General features: G+C 40.7%; 1 protein-coding gene across 3 annotated transcripts; it reads left to right on the top strand.

Moving 5' to 3' along the window:
• The first annotated feature begins 4,145 nt into the window (after positions 1-4,145).
• On the top strand, positions 4,146-19,909 carry C21H1orf159 (chromosome 21 C1orf159 homolog). 3 transcript variants are annotated; one of them, XM_032201609.1, is made up of 11 exons: positions 4,146-4,197; positions 5,314-5,430; positions 9,006-9,161; positions 9,307-9,397; positions 11,403-11,478; positions 13,385-13,489; positions 14,408-14,473; positions 15,808-15,942; positions 17,996-18,021; positions 18,342-18,372; positions 19,275-19,909. In XM_032201609.1, exons 4-11 carry the CDS (start codon positions 9,326-9,328, stop codon positions 19,370-19,372), a joined length of 609 nt encoding a protein of 202 aa, XP_032057500.1. In that variant the 5' UTR covers positions 4,146-4,197; positions 5,314-5,430; positions 9,006-9,161; positions 9,307-9,325; the 3' UTR covers positions 19,373-19,909. The 3 variants fall into 3 exon arrangements, with proteins under 3 accessions (XP_032057500.1, XP_032057502.1, XP_032057501.1); XM_032201611.1 differs by lacking the exon at positions 4,146-4,197 and adding an exon at positions 4,345-4,394; XM_032201610.1 differs by lacking the exon at positions 4,146-4,197 and adding an exon at positions 5,086-5,112.
• The last annotated feature ends 5,548 nt before the right edge of the window (positions 19,910-25,457 follow it).

Raw genomic sequence — 25,457 nt, 5'->3', positions numbered from 1 at the left:
TATATCCTTCATAAAAGCAGAAAGCTTTCAGGATTTTCCTTAGTATTAATGCATATCTACCAGTGGGCTTTTACCGTTTAAAGCTGATATGCGAAAGAAAAGGCTTAAGCTTTCCTATTACTGCTTTGATCCAAACCAGACCTTCACAACTGTCAATATGGAATGAGCACTGCTTAGTGAAGAGAAACCCTGGATATTTGTGATGTTGTCATTTGGAAGCACTGGCTGGCAGGACAGACAGCCTAACAGAATTTCTGAGCAGGAGATTAAAGATCATGACTAATTTGGGGCAGTTTGAATAGGAGTGAGTACGTATAAGAAGTAACGCTTTAATTAGCTACAAGTATAGTAGGTTGGATCTGGGAAAGCTTGTCAGCATGGGTACAGGTTGTGTTACGCTCTGCAAATCAGTTTTCCAAGTTTTTTTTTTCCTTAAGGATATGGCATTCACTGAAAATTGTCACTGGTCAATGAAAAAAGGAACAGGCTGTGCTCTGGGGATTCCAGCTTTCTACAATAACCTTTACTCTCATCCCCGTTACCAAATCTATCAAAGCATCCTTTCAGACAGCAGCATCAGCAGGCAGTTGGGAATTTTCTGTGCTTTGGATGACAGCAATCAGGTTACACACTGATGTGCATACCTTTAGCAGCCTTGCAGAACAACTTTGTGGCAGGCTTTCTGTAAGAGCAGTTGTGGCGTAGAACAGAAATCTCTGAAGAAAATCATTGCCCAGGTAACTGTGCGCTGTATTTTCTGCTTTGCTTCCAAAGCTGCTATGTAATGTGCACAGTGACAGCATGTTTGCTTTGTTTGTTAGAGGAAATCTTGGTAACTGCCTCAACCGATAGCTGAAAGCCACAAATCAGGAAGCCGTAAGTGACAGAAAGCATTAGTGGCAGTTGTGCACCGAGAGAGATGAGTCGGGAAGCCGAATACAGAAATCGAATGTAAGTGATACAGAAGCAAGGCTAGACTAAACTTGTGGGATGCTAAAGTATCCCTAAAGACAGCAGAGATGGGGCAGCTTCCTCGCAGCTATACGGACCTCTGGGGATGCCCACATGTCACGCAGATGTACTGGGATAACCTGCAGAGAAAATAGATAATGTGATCTGTAAGAGCATTTTGTTTTCCTTTCTCACAGCCTCACAACAGCGTTGTGAGACCTATCAGTTAAGCAACATGCAATAATGGTCTTGTTTATATTAAAGCAATTTATAACTCTCGGTCTACCAAAGAAATGCAGTTTTGACACATTCTCTGCCAAGCACTCAAAAGAATACACAACAGTTAAAAACACTGCAAAGTGATGTCTGCCAACATCATATGTTATGTGAGGGAAGCTTAATAAACAGAGCTGAACAGAATAAAATAATTCTTACTCTCTTGAATTAAAAGCAGTATTGAGGAATAGTAGTCAGCCTTTGAAAAGACTTTATGAATCATGTATCTGGATGTAATTAATTGTCATAGTAGCTTGCATTTTTTTGCACAAACAATGAAACTTTCCATAATACCCCAATTTTTCCCCAAGCTCAGATTGAAAGGTCACTGCAAAAAGCTGCCTGAACCTTATGTCCCATTTACTTACTCATTTGTGCTGGTGAAACTTGTGTTCATGAGCAGGAGTGTACTTTTGAAGGACTGCACTTTAGTTTTACTGCTGCAGTGGCAATAACTATGGGACTACCCAGAAAGACAAATATTTAGTGTATTCATTTGTTTTGTCAACATCTACAATTTTTCCAGCAATTTTATTTCACAGCAGTGCTGCCCACTGAATTATGGAAAAGTAATAATAATAATAAAGAACTAGCCATGCCTGTCAGAGTGTGCAGAATTTCCTCCTGACTTGTAAATTAAAGTGTTTGTTGACCCTAAATTCAAAACTCACAATTTCTACCTTTTCTGTCACCATCCATAAGCTTTAAAGTAGCAAACCTTCCCCTGCACAGGCATGTGTTGTACAGATACTGAGTTTTATGAAGTAACTCGTTATTCTAGTTATTGAGAAATGTAGTAAGTTTGGGTGTTAACTACTAAACTATTCATCAGATTTAAATCACAGCCTCTAACATGCATTGAATCTGTTAAGCAAAAAAATAACAATTAAAAAAAAAATCCAATCTCACTGTCACACAATTTGTTCAGCCAAGTGTCCTATTTTGTGAAACGTTGATAGAAGGCTGGAGAGAGAAGGGATTGCAAGCAGATTATGAAGCTGCAAAACAAATTCCTAGTGACATATTTACAAAGTAATGCAAACCACAACATGCGGCTGAGAAAGCGAGAAATACTTCTCCTGGCTGTGAAGACATCACAAGTTTTATAACTAGTGAACAACACAAAAAGCAGAAGGCTTAGTTGTTGTAGAGACAAGGATAAATCTGATATTGAGATGAAGAAGTGCTTTTAAGTCAAAATACTTTGTCCTACTATTTTATGTTTTCTCATCAAATAACTCACAGATTCCAAAGGCATTTGAGAACCTTTTTAACCGTTCTGCTAATGTGCAAATTATGCATCTCTGCAAGTTCTGCCTAACCACAAGTAAAAACAATGATAACTTGTTAGCAGTTTCAGCCCTTCAGCTACTTGGTGTATTTCTTTAGCAGAAGCTGAACTCCATATATCACGAGATGCTGCACACAGAAGAACAGAGAACAAGTCTGTCTCCCCACTGTCTGTCTCCCCCTCTTCATCTCTCTCAAGCAAGATGTACTGTATTATACCACAAATTCACACTTTGTGGGAGAAACACTAGAACCGTTGTATCAAAAGTTACTTGGAGGAGTTTTCCTGCTCTATCATTTGACCTTATTCTCAAGTAGTGCACTTCAGCCTTTCTTTGAGGTTCTAGGTTCTGTTCTGAATCACTGTACCTACTTTAAACAAACAAACAACAATAAGTTGTGGTTCTTCTAAACTATCTAGATTACAGAATTTGTAAAGAGTGTCATTTAGTTTTCATGTTTCAGCAGTTATATTAATATTCTGTAACTGAATATGAATGTAATTGGTAAATATTTTTATTCTTTATTACACTCAAGTAGGTCGCTTCTTAATGGAAAAATATTTTTTTTTTATGCTGTCCACAAATTTTCAAAGAGTTTAAATATTTTTGATTCTTTTATTAAAAAATAAAGTGATAGAATGATTTCTGTCCCCATTTGGCATCGCCTATAAGCTTTATAATTCAACCTTGTAACAAAATGTACTGTCCTGTCAAACTCAGAACAAATTGTAGTTCACTCTTCAAGAGCTCAGTAACTTTCTCTGCAGGAAGCCTTAGATCAGAAGCACGGCTTTTATCTTGCCAGCTGTTTCAAGTTTTGAGTTTTGCCAGGAGGCTCTGCCCTTTCTGCCACATTTCAGCAGTAATTAGTCAGGGTGAGGCAGGACGATGATAGCAGCGTGCTGAGGTGGGCAGTGGGTGTCATTCTGGAAAATGAGCGTTGCCCTGCGTTTCTCAAGGCTTCCTTGAGAGCCCAGTGCTTATCAGGAGGGTGTTATCAGGGTGATGCAAGGGGATGACATCAGGTTACTGGTGTGAGGTGGAGGGGCAGGGTTTGGCCATGCTGCAGCCTCTTTGTGTTCCTGTCCTGATAAGTGTTTAATACAACATTTAATCGTTTTGTCACGATAACCCCTACTTAGTATAAGGCTCAAGGGGCGAGCAGACTAGCCCTTGCTTCTCACTTGAACACCTTTTCCCCCCAAATTGACGTTTTTCGCCTCTGCTCAGCTCCTGAGCTACCTGCAGCCCTCCCCCCCCCATCCCTCTGGGGCGTCTGCGTCGCCCAGCAACCCTCAAAATGGCCGCGGCCGCGCGGTGCACGCCGGGAGTTGTAGTGCCTGGACCCTCCCATTCCTTTGCCCGTCTCCAGGCAGAGGACTCGCTTTCCCATGAGGCATCGCGCGCCAGGGGAGCGGCGCCGGCGGAGGCGCTGCGGGAGTGGGCTGAGGGAGGGGATTTACCTGCGGGGAGGCGGACACAGGTAGGGCGCGGCGCGGGGCCTGCTGGGACTTGTAGTTCGGCGCGGCGAGCCCGCTCGCTGGGCAACAGCGCAGCGGGCCGGCGGAGGAACTACAACTCCCAGCGCGCCGCGAGAAGGAGCGGGCAGGGCGCCGCCTGAGGGCGGGGGGTACGAAAGGGAACCTGCCGCCGGTGCTCCCGGGGGTCGCCCCCTGAGGTGAGGGGACGGCGGGGGGCGATGAGGGGAGCCCCGGGGGCTCTGCCCAACGCTGTTGGGGGTCGGGGGCGGGCAGGTGGGGGGCGAGGAGGCGAGGGGGGAGGCCTCAGGCCCGCTGCCGGCACCGGGCGCCCCCCTGAGGGCCGCTGGGCGCCTCCTGCCCCCGGCCTCGCCTCGTCCCCGCCGCGTTAATTGGGGTGTGTGTTAATTAGCCAAGGCGGCGGGTGGTGTTTCTGGCGGTCTGGGGCTGTGGGTGGGTTTTTGGGGTGTTTGTTTTCGTGGGTAAAGCCTCGAGATGGCTGTGAAATAGATATTAATTGGGCTGGTTTGGAGGGGGGAGCTGGTAATTTGGGGCCTCGAGGTGGTGGTGTGGCCAAGGGGGGCAGCGGCGCCCTGGTTGTGACAGGGAGGAGGTGACCGTCCCCTGTATCTGCTGTGGTGAGGCCAAACCTCAGTGCTGGGGAGGCTCAGGTTGGAAATGAGGAGATATTCCCCCTCAGAAAGAGCAGTCAGGCCTTGGGACAGGTTCCCCAGGGAGGTGGTGGCATCACCATCCCTGGGGGTGTCCAAAGAAAGGTTGGACGTGGTGCTTACGGTCACTGTTTTAGTGGGTGACATTGGTTAGGAGCGTGACGGTTGGACCAGGTGATCTTGAAGGTCTTTTCCAACCTTAATGACTCACGTTTCCAAAAGATCATCCCCTGCAGTGTGTGGCTACGCCATGGGCAACCAAATTACACCATGGGCAACCAAATTACACCCCTGTTCACCTCTGCTCACACTTCTAAAGACTTGTAACAGCAGGAGGTGTTACTGTGCGTTGACAGAGCAGCACATGTTGGCATTAACTACCGTCTCCTCTAGGTGTGTTCCAGGCATGTAACTGCTTTTGAAGCAAAGCCTAGCTCAGAGCAGGTAACTTCATTGTCTTGTGCAGGTGTGTCGTCTTAATTGTTGGTTGCTGGCGCATTATACAAACATTTGGATGTAAGGGCAGGGACAGTAGGTCTTTTCACAGGTGTATGGTAAGGAAGCTGGAAAAACAAGTCCTGCTTCAGCTTTAATTTAGGAAAGATTGTTGTAAGCGCAACCCGCATCTGTTCTTCTACCGTGCAGGTTTATTGTGAAACACTTGCAGTGTCAATGAGAAATTAGCAGTCAGCCACACATCATCAGCCTGCAGCATTACCCGAGGAAGATGCGGTGTTCTAGAGCATGCTTCTGAAGGAGCTGGTAAGTGAGAGCTTAGGCTGCTTTGTGAGTCTGCATTTTGACTTTTCTAATGCTTTGCTGTCTTATCACAACTAATTCAAGGTCACATCAGAATTAAGAAGCACCATGGCAGTGCGATGAGGGTGATACTGGTTTAAACTCTGATTTGCTTAGTGAATTGTAAAGCCTGAAATTTAGGCAATGTATCTTTTTACTTCCTTTTTTTTTCCTTGTACTTGAAAAAATTGCCTTGCTCGTACAAAGCTCCTGCAACACTCAACGTGAGAGATACTGACAGTGCAACAGAGATAATAGATGCACAGCTGTATGTATCCAAGGTATAGACTTAAAGCTTCACTGAAGGACTTCAGATTCCAGGAGTGGGAGGAAAAAGTCATTGAGTGTTTAGTATTCATCATGAATTGCTTTCATTTTTTAAAAGGCAACGAGAGGAAGAGTTTACTTAGTGAATCTTGACATGCTTAGCTTATGTGTATTGTGGCATTTGAGACGCGAGTTGACAGTGATTTGAGATTTCTTTCTAATGTGGAGCTCTGGTGTGAAATACTAGTTTTAATTAAAATGTCTGTGTTCTCATAACTGTTGGCATCTCAAGCATAAATACGTTCTAATTTGGGCTCCAGTTTGTGCATGACATTATCTTTTTTTTTTCCTCCTTACTCCAAAGAGAAAACACTACCAAACATAAAACATTCTCAGAGCTTGCAAATTGTTTTGCTGCAAGTGTCAGATCCCGATCAAACTCGTGCTTAATTTAAATACTCAAACCTCATCTGTCTCATTCGAGGCATGGTTAGTCTTCAGTGTGTACTGAACATCTTAGAGGCTCTAGGGTTTTCACTTCCTAAAGTTTAAATTACGGTGAAATACATCATTCAGGTTGGCAATAAAGTGGTTCTGATTGACTTGTGGCTGGAAAGCAGTAAAATGGGTTGTTATTTCGGTGGTTTTGCAAGGAGAGAACAATTAACAGTACAAATCCCTACCTGAAGTTGCTTTCTTGTTTCAAAGTTCTGAGCTTGATTTATTCGTTGTGTAAGTCAGAAGCACTTTGCAGCCTTGCCAAGGTGCAGCACAATCGCTTTAGGAACACTAGATGTGTTTTTCATATTACTGCAAATAAAGAATATGGATGCTTAGAGCTGTCTGACACCTTTCACGGGCATTACCCTAAATGAAAAAGTAGCTGTCTAGCGTTACCTTCATGGCCTGAATTCTCCCTCTTTCAGACAGATGTTATTTATGTATTATCTTAAGGGCTTGTAATTTTTCCTGGCAGAAAGCGAATCCAGCAGGATGTGAAGAAGTGGTTCTGGGACCTGGATTAAAATGTAAATTGAGCAAACCCAACATGAGTTTAATATGTTTGGGAGTTTGAAAGCAGTTTGTTCACGCCCGTCTTCCTTTTCCTGCATTCAAAGCTGGTTCAACAAACAATGTATATAGAAAGCTTAAATATTCTGTCTCTCACGGGGTAAAAAATTTGATTTGAGAGCAAATAGATCTCATGTCCTATTTCTCCTGGAACAGCTGCAGGACATGTGTTCTAGTTTGTTACAACCAGTAGTGGCTGTGAACAAATATCTGCCTGTAAATGCAGCAGGATTGTTGATTAGTATCTTAATTTATTTTCAGAATGGAAGTGTAACCAATATTGAACTCTTGCTGTGCAGCTATTTTAATTTACAAACAGGAGGATCGGGTGGCTAGTTTCCCAAATGCTTTCTTGTTTAGCATGACTTGCTCCTGAAAATAAGTGGTTTTTCTAGGTAACAAGAATATGCTTGTTTAAATAAATGTCTTTTTCATCTTTGTTCCTCTAGTATTTACAGATATTATAATAGTAATTGGGTATTGACAAAAATCCGTGCATAGCTTCCAAAACAATTTATCAGCAAATGTCTTTACCAACTGTAACTATTTACCCCGGAGGAAGTCTTTCTCAACCAAGAAGCGGTATCTCACTTTGAAGGTGGGTTGTAGTGAACTGATAGGTAATCAGGCAAGCTTTTAAAATCCATCCATCCGTATGTAAATCCTCGAGATTGTTTTAATGTTACTCTGCGGGAATGCCTTGAAAAAACCCTCAAGTTGTATTACTTAACTTTTACTGCAGTAGAAGGGCATAAAAAAAAGAAATCACCCCATTTTTTAAAAGGTTAAATGCACAAGTTAAGGTTGCACCCATGTAAGCTAAAACAGATTTATCCAGAGCATTTATATAAGTGCTCTTATACTGCCGTGCACAAGGAAAGCTCTCTGTCAAACTGGATGAGTGCAGCGCCTGCATCAGCAGTCATTTACTGAGTCATAAGTGGCTTCTGTTCTGCTGAAATGTGCTCAAGAAGAAAGTGTTGCCTTCAAAGCTCTCAGCTAGGTGTTCTCGGCTTCTGGAGGTGCGCGCTGCGCTCCAGAGAGGTTGTCTCCTTTCATCTGCTGAGATGAGTTCACTTTTTTGTTAAAACAGGTGTTTGCATTTGAGGTATCTTGTCGCTTCGGGTATTGCTTTTTAAAAATATATATTTTCAGGCAGCGTTTTGTGAACCTAACTGTAGGATAGATATGTGTATCTCCATCCTTGCGATGTTTAAATCGAAAGGCATCGTGTCAGTGCAAGCTTTTCCTGCTCTCTTCAAATCCTCATTAGCTGGAGAAGTTACTTGTAACAGTAAAACTGGAGTGTGGCTTTCAGGATTTTCAGTCCTTGATCGTGAAGCTTTTAGCTGATTGCAGAGGATAATAAGGAGTTTTCCCACTGAGCTGGGCTAATCTTATTTTGAAGTTTAGGCACTGTGTGTTATACTTTAAGTGATTTTAAAAAAAGCTGAATGGAAATTAATCATAGGAACTGTTCAATGACTTCTTCAGCTAAACAGCTTGCCAAGGGTTACGATGCATAATTGAGAGTAATTTGAAATTCATCCACTGGATTTTTATTTGACAGAAATAGTGACAAATGTCAGTCTGTGAAATGACTCACTGAAGAGCTTTTCCCCACAGCTGAAGGCTGCCTTTCCTCTTATTACGCTCCAGAGAGAGGAAGTTGCCTGTCCCCTGTTTTATTTATTACAGGAAAGACTTTCTGAAGCTGCCAGGTATGCTAGCTGCGAGCACTGGGTGTGGTATCCAGCAGTGCATTGACCAGAGGCTGGGCAGGTGCTGCAGTGCTCAAGGAAGTGTCTGAACAATGCAGACCACGCATGACATGGCGCTCCTTAGCTTAGGAGAACAATTTCACAGGTGTGGGCCTTCTCCAGGTTGTGTGGAGTTATAGGTGGAAAGCAGAGGGGGAGCAAGGCTTGTAGCAGTGTTCTCTTCCACATTAAGGAGGTCTGTGTTCAGGCAGTTGAGAAATACTGCTTATTAGCAGACAGACTTCATTAATGCTTCATGGCTGTGCTGTCATGGGAAAAATTAATTGCGGTGTTGCCTTTTCAAAGTGGCGTGTGCTCTCTGTCCTGATACAAATCCATCACAGTTCAATGCTGCAGCCAGAGGAGGCTGTATCTGCGGGGAGGCTTATCAGTGGTGGTGCCAGGCAGTAACTGTTCTATTGCAATCACATTGATTTTCAGATCCTGGGTGTGGAACAGCCTCTGCGTGGCCCAGTTTGGAGCAGACTGATAAGGCTCCTTGTTCCTTAGCAACCGCAGTCTGCCATAGCCAGAAATCTGCCCTTCTGCAGCTGGAGGGAAAACTCTGAATGTCTCAAATCTGTGTCTTGAACCAAGGTAAGTCATCCCCCCCAGCATATTTAATTTAGAGGCCTTTGCAATCAAACAAAAGGAATGTCTTGGCAAAAGTTCCCTCGCAAAGGGAAAGCTTAACTTCTCTCATTAATAATTCATTCCAATTTCTTTCCTTGTTCTTGTGCAGACCTCTGTCTTTCCGGGGCATGGAGGTGCCATATGTCCTTCTCTTAACTAGGCTTGTAGCAGAAGTTGCCAGCAAATCTACTGAAAGTTCGGTAGGTACTTGATGTTTTTGTCGTGCTGGGAGCTATACGAACAGAAGGATCAGATTGCTTTCTCCTCACGTTGCAGTTTATGGAGGCTTTCTGATTAAACAGAAATGAACTATACTAGCAGTCATTAACCGAAGCGTTTACACGGGGTGAATTTGCTATGAGGGCTGATTGCCTGCTAAAGCACTGAATTCATCCCAGTCATATGCTTGTAGGCTAACAGGGATGCAACTGGCAACGCTTCACACCATGGAAAAAAAAAAAACAGCCTCATGATCGAGAAAACACTTGTCAAGCTGCTTGGTAGTTTTACTACAAATGCTTAAAAACATGGATACCAAAATGTGAACTTTTCAATTGACTGAGGAGCTCTGAAGCCGATTTTGCTTCAAGTCACAGGAAAAAGTCAAATATAAAAATTCTGCTTTCAGGAGAATCTGACCAGCAAAGTCTTAAGGTCTTAAGACTGTAATCTATAGGTCTTCTGGTTCTTTGCACTAGTCTACCTCCCCGTGATGTGCTAACAGTGTGAAGTCAGCCTTCTAATTTCAGTTTTGACTGTCCCGACTGTTTCTCCTGGTAGCTTTGATCTTTGTCACTGCTGGATTTGATGGATTTTGCTGATTAGCAGAATAATTCTGACTGTTCCATGTTGGGTACATCTAGGCTATTTATATGGCTGAATGTAGATCAGTTCTTGCTGCTTCTGGCTGAGAATACTTCATCCTTTTTAAGACTGATTTGACTTACTGCATTCTTTAGTGGAATGTACCTATAAAACTTAAAGGCATAAGAGTCTTGTGGTTTATTTTGTACAAATTCAGAGGGAGGATATACCCAAGTCTTTACAGGATGGCAGTAATATCTGTCAAAAGAACCACTTTGTTTGTAACAACCATTTATCTCTAAGCTTCTGTCACAGCTTGTTGTAATTTGTAAATCATTTTGAAATAGGCTTTTATATAAAGAAACAACAGAAGTAAGCTCTACATGCCTTCAGGTTATGTGAAGTTACTCTTTTATGTTAAATGTTGAAGGAAGAAGCTTTTGCATCTCTGCTGGATTGCTTTGCCTTATGTAGATGTTATCATCAGTTGTAATATAGGTGTTCAATAAAAAGCGTGTGTTTGCCAGTCATTTTGCCAATAGTATGTCCCTCGTTTGAGTTCACTTCTAAGTATGTCACACGTGAAATTTCAGCTCCTGCTTTCCTAATAGTATTGGCATCCTAACGTTAATACAGCGTATTACTCTATATGTAAATCTACTGTAGTTTAAAGTCCTTGTAATGCTCTAAAGAAGTTTTGTGAGAAGAGATTTCAGTATAAAAGTAAAACTCTTCAAGATGAAGTGGAAGGGGACATAATTAGTGTAGTTGCTCAGAGAATTTGTGCAAGTCTCTGGTCAACAAAGGGGAATTAGCATCATCGTCCCCTTTATCTTCAGCACAAGGGCAACTTGCTGGGTTATTGTGACCTGGGAAATATCGAAGTATCTTCAGCTCTTATATGTTACCAGAAGGTACAGTGGTCTCATTTGATTAGCTATGATGGAAGTACTTCACCATGAGTATTTCTCTTGCTCTGCTGATTCCTACCAACCCTGTGTCCTAGTGACTGTTTCAGGGCTTGTTTCATCAGTGTGCAACCACTGTGTCTGCAGAGAAATGATTTCTGAGCACATCTGCTAGGGCATCTGGTGCTGTGGGAAGGATAACTCCATGTCTGAACTGTGCTTCACTGAAGAATTTAGCAAATATATTTCTAAATCAGTTTTCTGAGGCTTTGTCCAAGGACAACAGTAGTCCATACATTTGTTTTTGAAGTGTTAGTTTGGGCAGCAGCTGCTGTGTCAAAATCAGCTTAATGGTGCATCTAGCTTGTTCTCTCATAATGCTGCTTAATGCCAAAGGAAAAATGCTTAGTTCCCTGTGTTCTCTGTAGATGTTCGTTGAATAATTTTTGAGAAGTTGAGAACTGTGGGAAATGCGTTGTGATTTTTTCCTTAGGTTCCAGAAGCAGAATGTTGTGTGGATACGTTGGATTCAAACAGTTCCTGCCCAGTAACCAACCAGTGCAGTCCAGGTATAGTGTGTCATTGCTTAATTAAATTCCAGATTGTTTTTCACAGTTAAGACCAAAATCCAGCACATTACTTTGTTAGTAGAAGAAAGAAAATAACTAGTTGAAGTTTCTGTTCCACTACATGTACAAGGTAATGCTGATTATGACTCTCAAATGTTATTCTCCTATGGTAAGGAGCATAGGTGGCTATTAATAAAGCTATATGCTTCATCTCTTTTTATTTAGCATGCAGTTGGCTTATGTAAGAGCTATTGGAAGTACTTAAAAGTCCATAAAATGGGCATAAAGAGCAAAACCACTGTAATGTATGTAAAGGGAGCGGTAAGAATAGTTTCAATGTTGTCTAGTTAGCACAGAATGCCTCGTTCTTCCTCGTATAATTGAAGTAGAGGCTTTTCTTCCTAAATGGAATTTAAACTTTTTTTGTCATTCTTCAGCAATAGCAGAAGGATGATCTTTTTTTAATACTGCTTTGTTTAAAATTGGAGTGTAAAAGCAGGAAAAGGGCTTCAGAGCCCACAGTAACGAGAGTTAGTGATTTAAAAACTGGGACACGTTTCTGGGTTCAGTCGTTTCCTTGTGAAGGTTGTTAAAGCATTTTAAGCCTGTCTAATTTTGCTGCCTTGTTAGCTTTAACTGTTGCTTCATTACTGCATTCATTTCTGTTCCTAAATGATTTTAGACATGGCATAAACAATTGCCTCCAAGTTACAGGAATGCATTCGCTTAAGTCTTACTGTAAACTGATAACCTACCAAAATCTTTGGTGTCAGATAAGGGCCTTGGTGCTTCCTTCTTATTACTGTAGAAAGTCTTTGCCCTTATATCGGGTCTGTTTGTGTTTAGATTAAATGTCAGATGTAATTTATTACTGTGGGCATCAAATGTGCCGCTTCCCTCTAAGGAAAATGTAGTAGCAGAGCTGTTTTCAAATCAGCACCTTACTAATGGTTTGCTTTATGGGATAATTGATACCGGTTTGGCTCAAGGCTCTAGAGAACTGGATTTTAGCCAGCACAGTAAGTTTTTTGCTCTAAAATGTAGACTGTAATATGATCTAGTTGGAATATCTTTCTAATCTTCGTGTCTTGAGTCTAAACCTCAAGTGAAACCACCACAGCTTTATTTTATTAAGTGAAGTTGTTATTGAAGATGTGCCCTAACTTTTTTTCTTATCAAAGAGGTAGCAATATGTGCATTTAAACAGAAATTGAGAGACTGGAACATGGAAGACACTGAAGATGAAAGTTTAACCAGTTTCCAGCCTATGTGGTAGGGTGACTGATATAAAACACTCACCAGCTGTCACAGAATAGTTTAAACAGGCTTGGGTTCTTCTTAAAGTGAAACAATTAGCACAATACTAGAGAACACTGAGGCACAGGAGAGATAGCATCACGTGTCTTTAGTTTGGCACTTTTCAGTTGATTGATTATGGGAATGGCAGCTTCTTTCATCCAGGTGTGCTTTCCTTAGCATCTTTGTCCCTGCCTACTTCAGTTTTTGCTCCTGTATATGACAATTAAGTTCTGTTTCAACAGTGTATGACCTCTGAAAATAAACGTAAGTGATGCTTTTTTTTTTAGTGTTGTTGAGGGTAGTTACATATTGTTAAACACAGTGTTTTTCTCAAAGCATGAAGCAGCGAAAGGAGCTATGTTCAAATTGCCTTCTGGGAAGTTTTGTTTTTGCTTGTAACTTTCTCCATTTTGCCCCTTAAATGGTTATGTCTGTTCTGGAATAAACGCTTTAAAATGAAACCTCTGAACTTGTGGAGCTGGAGATGTTTGTAACCGGTAGACTAAACCGGTGGAATTTCTGTCACTTCGACCTCTCTCTAAAGATCAGGAAATATCTCTGCTGCTTTTGTTGTTTTCAAGCATCTGTACGCTTTGTTCTTATGCAGGTTGTTACAGACGGTGGAACGAGGATGGGAGTAGCAGCTGCATTAAGTGCAAAAATGAAACTCTTCCTGTTGCATCTGCTCACAATCTGACTGATTGCAGAAATGGTGAGTCACTTATCCCGTTATTTTGATGGGTGTCTTTTGGTACTGAGGTCTCTTCTTGCATGTGTTGTCCAAAAAAGCTGTTCAAGAAGACATCAAGTGTTGCAAAGTTTTCCCCCTGACCTCTCCCTTTGGAAAAGGATTAATTTTTCAGAGTCCTAATGCACATTGGAGGCTTTGAACCTATAAATATATACCTATATAAAACCTATAGAAGCTTTGGAATTCAACTGTCAGAAGCCATTCAGTCTGGTGGAACCATTCCAGAATCTAGAAGAGAAAAGAAGTCAAAAATCTTGTATATTAGGCTACCTCATCTGTGAAATTGAATGCAACATCTTAAGGAAAAAGAAGAAAAGATAATTAGGCCCCATGTAAGCTCTTAAAATAAAGTCCATAACATCAAAATGATTAAAGTTACAAGCTAGGACCTGTATCAAATAAATACAGTGAACACTGAATTCTGTGCATGCTTTAATCTCTGCTGTCAGAAAAAGGCATTTGCTGTAGGCGTTTGCTAGGGACTTTTCCAGAGAACAAAATAGCTCAGGCAGTACTTGAGCTCCTTGAAAAATCTATATTGAGAAGGCCAGATTCGTTTTGTACGTGTGGTTTTTGAGAGGTGAGATCTGTTCAACTCCTCCAAAATTTTTTTAGTGCAAGAGACAAGAAACTTGATCTCAGCCGCTGAGAAATGCACCAATGAATTATTCTCTTTGGACAGATGATGAGTATGATGATGCCCTTTTACTTTCTTGGAATTCTTAAAGGTGATATTAAGAATGTTTGCTTTTTAATGGGAGGAGTCAGGATTCTTGTACAATTTCAAATAATTACTAAGAAATATAATAGCCTTTCACTAAGTTTTTCAACAAATACGTAGCTTTTACCAGATTTTACTTTAACTTTTTTTTATTACAGCTGGTATCAGAGGGATGAATTTCCAAATGAATATAAGCACCGTAACTCCTTTCATGCAGAACATAGGTGAGTGGCTAGAAATAATGATCAGATGCAGGCTTCATAATTATTCACTGCATACCAGCACTTCCATGACATGGCTTTTGGAACAAGTTGTAAAATACTTATTTCTGTAGGACAGGTTTTATTCCAAAGGTGGCAGCCATTCTTGCTTGTTCTGCCTTGCTTTCAACAAGAATCTTTTATTAAGTTTTAAAGCTCAATTTTGAAGTAACTGTATTTTACTGTATGTTCTTTCATCCTGTCCTAGTGATTTTTCAAGAGGCTTTCTGGTACAGATTGAGATGGTTATTTATGAAACCCTGTGACTTGAATTTTGAAGCTTATGCAGCAATTTGTTGTCTAATCCCTAAAAGAAACATGTAACACCTGTTAAGTGTCTAAAAAAAAATGATTAGCCTTTCTCTAGATTGATTTTCATGTTTTTTAATCATTGCTGGCCAGTCACTTCTATTTAGTCTCCTAAAAATACTTCAACACGGGTGAAAATAATGTAGGTTAGGAATATTTTAGATATCCTACTGAAGTGAGCAATGATGGTATGTGATGCCAAATGATTTGCTATTATACATGTAGGGTGGGTGCTTACAACCAGTGCTCTTAAAAAGGAAAGCTAAACAGCCATGTCAAACTTGGGTGCTGCTGATCCCTTTCAAATATTTGTCCTGTAATGTGCATATACTTGAAGCATTTATTGCTGTTTAGACTGGACTTCTCAAGCAGAGCTTGTCTGAGATATGTTTTTCCAGTTTGTCTGCAACAAGATCATTAGCAACTTTTTTTTCCTAAAATACCTGCTCTTTTATATCATAACCTTAAATAAAGCAACAGTAAAATATATAGGCATTTTTGGAGGTAGGAAAGGGGGGAATAGAGGTAGAGGGGAGCACCTCTTGCTACTGTCTGCCTCTTTGGGATAGTTTCTATATCAGTCATTTGTGGAACACACAATGCTGTGTGTACTGTACTGCTTGTGTAATGTCTGTTGACAAGTTCTGTCTTTATTCCTTAAGTGAAGTCCCCTAAAATAACAATAGTAGTGTTGAGTGCCTGCCAGCAGTGGTTGTGGAAGTTACATAAAAGAAAAAGAATAATGGATTAAAAATGTCTGTCTTCAGGAAAGTAAAGACTAAGACACTTTTGGGGTTGGAATGAGTCTGGGGAAATTGTTCATATAATGAAATCAGCATTGGATGTTTCAGTGAGATCTGTCTTTATTTAAAGAAAAAACTACACCACCTCTTCTGTAAATGTGAAGAAGCTGATCTGTATCTTCTGCTAAACTCTATTGTTAGAACAGATTTCTAGTGAGTAACAGTCTTTCCTCTATTTTTTTTCAGGGGGCCCAGAAGTGGCAGCCTCTCTCATCTTAGGGACATTTTTCATCAGTTTATTCCTGATTCTGTCTGTTGCTTCTTTCTTCTACCTCAAACGTGCCAATAAGCTTCCTAATGTTTTCTACAGAAGAAACAAAGGTAAAATACCTCTAAGTAATTGTGCATTTCATCTCGACAGTTCTGACCTTTGCTTGGTTTCTTAAAGTTAAAGCACTGATGTGAAGTTTAAGGGGTTTTTAACCTATATAGCTACTATCATCTCTTGTTTATCTAAAACAGTGTTAACTAATGCAACATTTTTCTTGCTATGTGCTTATAATAGTGTTATGTTTTCATTGCAATGCAGAGGACGTCTGTTCTCAGTCTAAGCATGCCTAGGTGCATATTAGACAGTATCTCTCACTAACCTAGGTGTTTCTGTAGCTTTCAAAGATTTGCTGGAGTACTATACTTGACGTTAGTTGTCACTGAATGCTAGGTATCTGATTTTAAAAAAGATATCTAGGCTTCTTGCTTACAGGGCATTTTCAGACAACTTGTGCATTTCAAGACACAAGATGTCAGACACGTATAAAGCCTCACAAAAAGTTGTTTCTTCTTGATTTAGAGCAAAGGAAACCGTAGCACTGAAGGGTATCATATTTACCAGAGATGTGTCAGCAGCAGGAGAAAGGGAGTGGAGTTTGAGGTTCCCTGTTATTGCACTACTCAGTCATCTGTGTTTGCCCTCTCAATGCAGGATCTCCTGGGACTTGGAAAGGCAACTGCCTGATGTGTTGGGTTTTTGTCTTCTTTTTTTTTGAAGTAGACACCCAGAGCTCTTCTCTTTTTAATGTGATTCATTCTTCATTTCTTTAGTTCATGTAACTGAGAAATGAAGCCGTGTAACTAAAATGCAAACAGCTGAATTCTTTGTGCCAAAGTGATTTCAGAATAGATAGGGAAAGAACACCTGGGGTGTTCTTAGCCATAGGGCAGTAAGATTTTTATGCAGAAGAGTGGCTTTTTCAGATGCTTCATTTTTAGTGAAGTGGTTCAGTGTCTCCACACTTGTTTGGTCTTCAGTTCCTGGTAGTTGGTGAGCAAATCCTGCAGAAGGTGACGTCTGTGTTCTGCCTGGTGTTTTGAATGAAACTGAGGCTCATTTGAGTGTCCATCTCACTCCTTCTACTCAATTTCTTTGAATCATTCCTATGACAACCTCCATCACTGCATTTGCTGTGTTAGAGCTCCTTCTGTTGAACAGAAAGCTGTTTACTGGTTAGGTGTGCTAAACACAGACCTCCTGTAATTTTCATTGATGTCTTGCATGACAAGTCCAGGCTTTCCTATTCAATAGAAATCTTTTTAAAAAGAGGGGAAAAAGATGGATGGAGCAATCAATTCTGTTGTTTGGCTAAGAATGCTGCATCTAGCCCTAGCAACCTAGTGGCATGCCACTGTGGTGTTGCTTCATGTAAAAGTATGCAACAGTAGATACCTAACGTCTGAATTGATCGGTGCTACAGGAGCTGCCAGTATCCTACTGACTGTCAAATTGAAACCTCTAGGTTGCTTTTGCATGTGTCTTCAAGTAAACTTCGCTGGGACAAGATTCTACCTCGGTTTTTAAGTGTGACAGCAGAGCTCTGAGGCTTCAGTGATACTGACTTCCTCGTTTTGTATTGATAGTTCACTTTGGTCCAGCAGGTTAAAGCATTCACATCCTTCTTTGAAGGAGAAGCATTAGAAATATTTATCTGGCTTGTTAACGCATCAGCTTTCATTCTGTCTAGGTGATTATTACCATGTGCCCCATAAAGGTAGCAACCTCTTGTTGAAAAGGGCTGTATCTTTCACTGCTCAATCACTTTTTTACATTCTTTCTCTGTTAGCTGTCTCAAGGTGCTTTTTATTCCTACTGAAGCTTCTTCATATTGAAGAGATACTGCTGTGGTTACTTTCTTAAAAAGCAAAACAAGTCGTTCTTGGAGACCTTTGCAGCCCTTTATTTCAAATCTTGAAAAGAGTCCTACAGACAATGTATCATACTAATGGGATTTCTGAATGTTCTGATCTGTTTTGGTGGTCTTTGATTTAAAAAAAAGTATTGTCACAATAGAACTATTCTGTTGCAGACATACATTTTTTAAAAAAACTAGCAAGTCTAGCCTTCTAGATTAATGATGGTTAGTCTGTCTTTCTCTTTCAGCATCTGTTCTCCAGCCTAGTGAAACAGTAAGTAAATTCTCTCCTTCCGATAAGAACAAGCAAACGTAAGACATGAAGTAAACATTAAGGTGAAGTTGCAACAATTCGTTAAGGAGCTATGTAATCTGATGTATGAGAAACAAGTGAAAATGAGATGTTTGGGGTAACTGGGAAAAAGTGTGAAAGATGAATACTCACCATATGGATTCTGTTGAGTTACTTTCTCTAAGAAAGACTATGTAAACAGTAAATATTGTTGGAACCTTAAAATTTCCTGTATATTTTTTTGAATAAAAGACTGAATAATAAGGTGCTTTCTTTGACATGATCATTCTTCTGTTATGCAGGCATCCATGATACCTCCCCCTACTTCTTCAGGTGAGGAATTGTTCTCTGGGGCATGCTGCTATAAATATTTTACCTTTTAGCTTCCCTTTTGTGCGTTTCATTACTGAAAAGCAGGCAAACTGTGTCAAAATAATATGCTAAGAATGATATGCTTTTTACAGCAGGTGAAAGTGATTACTTGTAAGGCCTCGTATAGAACTGTGGACTCTGTTGGGAGCACAGAAACCAAATGAAGAATATCCAGATCTTTTTGATGGGATTTATTGCTTTAATTAATGTAGGCATACAGTACTGATGGAGTACTTTACTTTAAAATAGATCTTCAACTTCTCAATTCTAAGAAAAGAAGCCTTACAAGTAGATGAAAAAATACTTTTCAAAGAGTATTGCAGTCTGGGACTCATTTTCAGGATTGGAATCTTCTTCACAATGCCAGGCTGGTACATTTTCAGGCTCACTGATTTGAAGCACATCAATTTCTTGAAACAAGCGACACAGACTGTTTGGAATATACCATTTTTTTGTGTTTGTGGCATATGGGTTGTTTGTTCTCTTTGAGAAGGTAAGTTTCTAATAAGCATGGGACTTTGTAAGAAATATATTTCTGCCTGAAAAATTAAACAGTAGCTTGTCTCAGTCTTCTTCCCAAGTCTCCATAATTTCAACCAATAAATATTACTGGGAAGTTCATGCTCTAATGTACTGTTTTAGACCAGATCTTCATAATCCAATAGCAAAAAAATAGCTTTTTGGTGGACTTCTATTTGTGTTGCTTTTAGGTTTGTCTTTTGTTTTTCTTTTTAAGGCGCAGAATGACTTTAGCCAATTTTAGCCACTCAGGAATTGTTGGATGGCATGTGGTGGTATGAATTAGTGATAAAGGCATGCTTTTGCAGCAGGTGCTAATGATGTTTCTGTGCCCACTCTTTCAGTTCGGAAGCCACGATATGTCAGACGAGAACGGTCGCTAGTGACGTCTGCATCTGCTGCTATCATCTCTTCTTCTGAAACCAGGGTCAGCAATGTGTAGCATTCATTCTTGACCGAGGACTTTATAACTGCTCACAGTGTCGAGAAGAAACTCTACTGAATCTACTGAAGTGCCAGGAAAATATCGCAAGCAGCTGACCTAAACGGAAGCCAAATTACTGTGTCGAAGGGTTTGTGCCAAATGTTAACAGAGAAATGAACTAACGCAAAGATACCGAAGGCAGGATACATCCAGTTCTGTGAACTGCTTTGGTGATCTTGAAATGCACTATTCCAGCTCTGTGGTTTCATTTGTCTCCCACAGATGCTATGTTTAATCTTTAAAGAATCTGTCTGTCTTTTGGTACGCTTTCAGTTTTGGCAAGTTCTTCCCGTGTTGTGATGTGTTCTGTGTCCCCAGAGCTGAATGTCTCGGTGCTGCAGGCCAACACAAAATACTGGGAGTACTCAAGGATATGGAGCTGTTTGAAGGACCTACTTGTAACAGTTAACACTAAGTGCCACTGCTTTGATGTTTTAGGACAATATAACAATACTTAACATGCAGTATCTTTTTGAAGCAAAAAAAAAAAAAAAAGGCCTTCTGGAGCATCTTCTTCAGCTTATGACGTAGCTGACCCTGGTTTTTAACTGTGACTATAGACCTGCTATCCAGATCCTGTTGTCCTTGATACTTCTGAAAGCTGTGGTTTATATAGGCCTGTTCCTACAAATTCTCACACTTTGGAGGGTTTTCAGATGACTTCAGCTAAAATAAGGACTAATAGAATTAAAAAAAACATTTGCTATGGATTTGCTATGGCTTTGCAACTGATAGGCTGCTATGCCTGTCCTGCAAAGACCATCTCCACTAATTTACTTCCTTCAACACAGCAGTCGAAGGGAAACCAAAAGTCCTGCAGGGTATCTGTGTAGCTATTAGACACGTCACTGAGTATCAAGATGAGCTGGAGAAGCCAGGTGAATTTCTCCCGATGCAATAAGGGGTTTCTTTTGTCAAGCCCTACGTTAACATGCCTGACATCTGCAGGCCAGCACCTTATGGCAGAGTCCTTGTTTAAAGTGCCAGCCTAAGTAGCCCCTGGTCTCAGGTGCTTGTTCTTGCCCATCTTATGCCAGCTGAGTAGCCATTTGATCAGGAAATTGAAGGAGCTATAAAATAACTTTCTTGGCTAGGTTCTCTCACCAAATTGGTTCCTGGCATGGTTAAATCTGTTGCCATGTGAACGCTTATATCAGCACAATGGGCACAGTAGTATGGGCATGAGAGTGGGTGACTGGGGAATGACTGAAAAACCTGAGGTTGCTAAATTGGTTGAAGCATTGCTGCTACCATATGGGAAATGATTTCTAAGCAGCTTGTGCATTCCCACCTACCTGTGTTGCCTGTCTTGGTGCAGCAGGAGCTCTGTTATGGGTCGGTACTCCTAAAATAAATTATTTTGAAGCTTTTCACCATCAGCCAGTGGCATGAACATAATGGTCAGGAACTGGAACAGTCAGTTCTCTTCAGAAAATGTGAACAGAACTGTCTTAAGCTGATGTGATACCCATATGGAGAGTGCAAACCTTGTGATCCAGTTCCTTCTATCTGAGGTTGAAAGCTTATTCAAAGGCAGAGGAACAGAACTGGGATGGGCAGGGATATGAATTGTACTAGATAGGCCTGTTCTTGTATAAATTTCTGTGCAGTTGTATGTATGGGCAGAGATGCAAGTACAAGGTAACAAGAGCTCTTGTAGCATCAAACAAGCTAGGGCAAAGACTGGGGATAAAGAACAAACCATGAAGAGGCACCCCACCCCCAAGGAATCAAGGGGTGAACAAATAAAATACCAACCAACCCTGAATTACTGCATGGAGAAACCGAAGATCACCTTTCTGTCACAATGATGTTATCAAGCTTTTTGTTCTACTGGGCAAAACTAAAGACAGCAGACAATGCCAGTTGAGACACTTGGCTTTCAATACGAAATGTGCTTAGAGTTCCTATGTTCCCAGTTCAGGAAGTGGCAGTTCTGTCTCTGTAATTTTGATGTCTTTTTTTATCTTTGTGCAGCTGAGATTTTTCCACAGGTAGAAATTGTTTGGAGGTCATAGGTTTTTCTTGAACTTAGTTGCTGAATATTTTCTTAACCTTTAAGGAAAAGGAGTAACTATGCAAATAATACAATGCCAAGAAACTGCACCTTTTGAAAGCAGGGAGGTTCTGCTTGCAAATCTGTCAATGATCGTGCATCCTTGTATTGCTTAGTTGCTAAAGTATTCTTTCTCCACATAAATTATTGAAGGATCATTCATGTCATTGTACTGTCTGAGCTCTATCTTACCATCAAGTGCATATTGTAACTGAGTTCAATGTCAAGTGTTTAATGCTCTAACTTCTGTGTGGTCATGTCTTTCCTTAATGATAGCATCTCTTCCCCTGTTTGTATTCCTTCCTCCAGCAAACTCCTTAAATGCAGCAGATAAACTTCACCATTTTTTGTTTCAGGAACTTTTCAGCTTTTGGTTTTGCTGTCTGACTGTCTGATGCAGTGGACTCGTGATCTAAACAGTTTTTTACTCATTTGCACTGTCAATTTAAATATATGATGTGTTTTGGTTTCCGTCTCCCTCCAAAATAACATATAAAATTGGCTTTAATGAACCCTGATATTTAATGTATTTGTGTATTTTTAAATTGTGCCAAAATAAACATCTTTTGAGCTTTTGTAATGACTGTGCAGGTCACTTGTTTCCTTTTCAAGCACAAAATGAAGGGAGCAAAATTAACACCTAAAGCAGATCATTGTTTCAGCTCATATGGCGTGTTACCTCCACCAGAACTGAAACTTCAAATACCAAAAAAGGGAGAGGTGAGTCTGAATGATCCTGCCCAGTTCTACAGTAGGATAGCCAGGCTGTTCATCTGCAGCTCGTCTCTTTGCACCTTGAAGTAATATTTTGAGCAAGTATTTGTAATGGTATATAACAACATGACAAAAGCAACTCATAATAATTACCTATAGTATGCCAAAGTAACTCTTCAGCAGAGAAGGCAGCTTTAGTAAATGACTGATTTTTTTTTTTTTTTTGATGCTGAATATTTAAGAACACTGACAGATAGCAGGTGCAGCAAGAAGAGTCTAAAAGAGAAGGCTACTAAACAGTGCCAAACACACCAGAAGTTGAGATCATCAAGACAATAACATGAATTGAAGGGAAGGTGATGGGTTTGGGGATTCTTGGTCTTCCACATCTTTGCTTTGGAAAAAAGTGTTTGTTATTCCTTCCTCTTCCTTCCCCTTCCCTCTTTGGGTACTTGGTACTGTTGTTGGGCTTCTTTTACTTCCTTACTCTTCATTCTAATGTATCTTGTGCTCTTAACTGCAGTTGCCAAAACAATCTGCAACAACAAGAGCTGAGCCAAAGGAAACCGGGATGCTGAGCCGTACAGCCTGAAACACGGGTAGTTAAATTTGGCAACCCTCTTTTCCCTCGCAAAACGAGTTGAGTAGCCTCACGCGTGAGAAAGATGCTGCTTTTAGTGAGGCGTGCTGATGGGGAAGGCTAAGCCAAGTGCTTTAATGACTACTGTGCGTGCACTATGAAAAGTCTAATAAGCTTGGTTGTCAGAGCCAAGGTGACAGCGTAACACACGAGGAGAAATTGACCTGGAAAATTGTCCCAGTGGGAGAGGAAGACTTGAAAGTGGATTTGTCAGTTAAATGGGCTCTGACCACCGTGCACACCAAAATATAGCAGCCTTTGGGAAGAGGAAGTACTGAGTGTCCTTGCCTCTGTGCCATTAGTCACCTGGCTGCATCCGATAGATGAAATTGGCAGTAAGTGAACTGGGGAGAACCGTAAGTGGCTGTGCAGCAACAGGGAACAATTCGAGGCACATTTTGCACACCTGAGAGGAGCTGTCTCTCAGACACGACACTGTCTGAAGGTGAGTGCACCACAGATGGAAGGCTGTGGCAATCATTTCTCAAAATCACAAGTCTAAAACCTCGTGTTTCATTAAAAATCTGATATCTAGCTATAAACCCTCCAGCAGGCTGGCATCATGTGCACGAAGAATGGAACAGGATGACATCGTATACAGATACTCTGAAGTATTTTGTCATACAGCTGATATGTACAAACTGTATGAAGTATGCTAAATTAAGTGATAACACTATGTACAAACAGAATAACTTAGGTCCAACCCACATTCATTTAGGTATTAACAAAATCTCATGGAATTTGTCCTTAGGTTTCTTCTCATATCTTCCTATGCATTTTTTTTCCTTCTCCTTCCCCCTGCGTCTGCCTCCATCCTCCATCCAAAGCTTATTGGGAGCATTGCATGGAAATACACCTGGGGCTATGGGTTCAAGCCTGTACCTTTGTGTGAATAAGTTTTGAAGGCTAAAAGCTTTTAAACCACAGAAGAAATAGAAGGGGAGTGGGGGGAAAATAGCGTGGGTGGGTGGTGAGATGGGGCTTAGGTGCTAATTGGGGAAAAACGAAGAAGATTTTTGCACTCTTTGTCCTTCTACGGTTACACAGGATGTGGTCTGACTTGCGTGGGCACAGAGAATGTAAGAGTGAGAAAGAATGCTTCAATTGCCACAAAAACTTGAGCCTCTTGACTTGAGATCTGCAGATATCTGGGTGGTGAGATCCAGCTGTGTGTGACTGTGTGGAAACGCTGTCTGCTACAAATGGCTGAGCTTAGCAGGAAAGCGTAGCTCTGCTGTGGCAAGCCAGTGCCTGCAATGATGTGATAGTAGCTTCAATTAAAAAAAAAATAAAATCTGGTCCAAGTGCAACTTTTTAATTTGGTTCTGTTTTTTTTACGTTGTTTGAAGGAACACTTAAGATATAGTCAGTATCTGACGTGTGCTTGTGCTGCTCTTGCCACCAGCACAACTTGACACGTCTAGAAGCTGCTTTGCATTTTTGTCATTTATTTTTAATGCTTCCTGGTGAGGAAAATGGTGAAATGATAAAGTGCTTGTTATTTTAATAGCCTTGCCATATTTTTATTGTGAGCACTATTCACATAATCGCATTTCTTTTTTTTTTTTTTTTTTCAGGTGATTTCTGTTCCTTTGGCAAAGCGTTAAAAGTATTTTAAAACCACAATTTCAATAACAAGTGATGCAGCTCCGAGGTATTTGCTGCAAATGATTAAGTCTTTATCATTTAGGTGACTGTAGCAGGACTAATATGGACGGGTTTAGGCGTTAGATCTGTCATACTCATTTTAGGATGGCTGTCGTTTATAAATAAGTCATCTGTTTTGTTGCAGTTTGACATCCATCGGAGTAGAATATTCTCTTCTGCTTCTCAATCCCCGTCCCCGCAGGAATGCTGTCAATTGGAGTGGAGTGTTTGGCTTCCTAAAACACTCGGGCTCTTCCAAAACATTGTAGAGTAGTTCATCAGCTCGTCAAGTTTACTGTGACTTGATGTCAGTGCTCGTAAGACTTTGTCTCTGAATTTCTGATGGCAATTACTCCCCTTCAAATGCCAACATGGAACTGTTCTTTCCTAGAACACGATCTCTTCTTACAAACTTAAGCCTCATTCTGCGACTTTCTCCCTGTGATCTTGATTGTGTTCGTGCTTCGGGTCCCCAACATACAGCCAACATTTGCACCCACTCCTTATGATATGAAGAATTCTTAGACCTAAGTGAAATCTGAGCTTTTTAGTGTGGATAAGAGAAAGGGAGACCCAGAAAGAGTTTATTTTAAATACGTGTGCATGTTTGTAAACTGAAGCTAACTTTAAATGGTGCTTAAACAATTTTTGGCAGAGCTTAAAAAAAAAAAAAAGCAGAAATATTTTTAGTGGTAATTATGCTGAAGGTAACAATTTGGGAATAGGTTAACTGTGGAGGTAGATCTTGTTTGCGTTCAACTTTATGAATTACATAATGAACAGCTGCTGAATAATGTATTGAGAAGTTAGTCATAAGAGTTGTGTTCAGGACCTTAGCTGGCTGAGGGCGCTTGCCATTAGATATTAGGGAAATTTTTAGGGAAAAAAAAGCTTTTCATCAGCACCTGCTGCTGATTCAAGTAAAGCCCAAACCACTGCTGACTGCAGGCTTGTGCTGCCTGATGTTGGGTGTGAAAGGAGCGTGC

Source organism: Aythya fuligula, chromosome 21, assembly GCF_009819795.1.
Source record: "Aythya fuligula isolate bAytFul2 chromosome 21, bAytFul2.pri, whole genome shotgun sequence".
Taxonomy (NCBI): domain Eukaryota; kingdom Metazoa; phylum Chordata; class Aves; order Anseriformes; family Anatidae; genus Aythya; species Aythya fuligula.
Note: the sequence above shows the minus strand (reverse complement) of the source record. Positions and strands in the feature narration are given on the sequence as shown.

Coding starts and splice junctions, on each gene's coding strand:
- C21H1orf159 (XM_032201609.1), top strand. CDS start 9,326: ATGGAGGTGCCATATGTCCTTCTCTTAACTAGGCTTGTAGCAGAAGTT. Junction 11,479..13,384: donor AACCAACCAGTGCAGTCCAG/GTATAGTGTGTC, acceptor GTTCTTATGCAG/GTTGTTACAGACGGTGGAAC. Junction 13,490..14,407: donor TCTGACTGATTGCAGAAATG/GTGAGTCACTTA, acceptor TTTTTATTACAG/CTGGTATCAGAGGGATGAAT.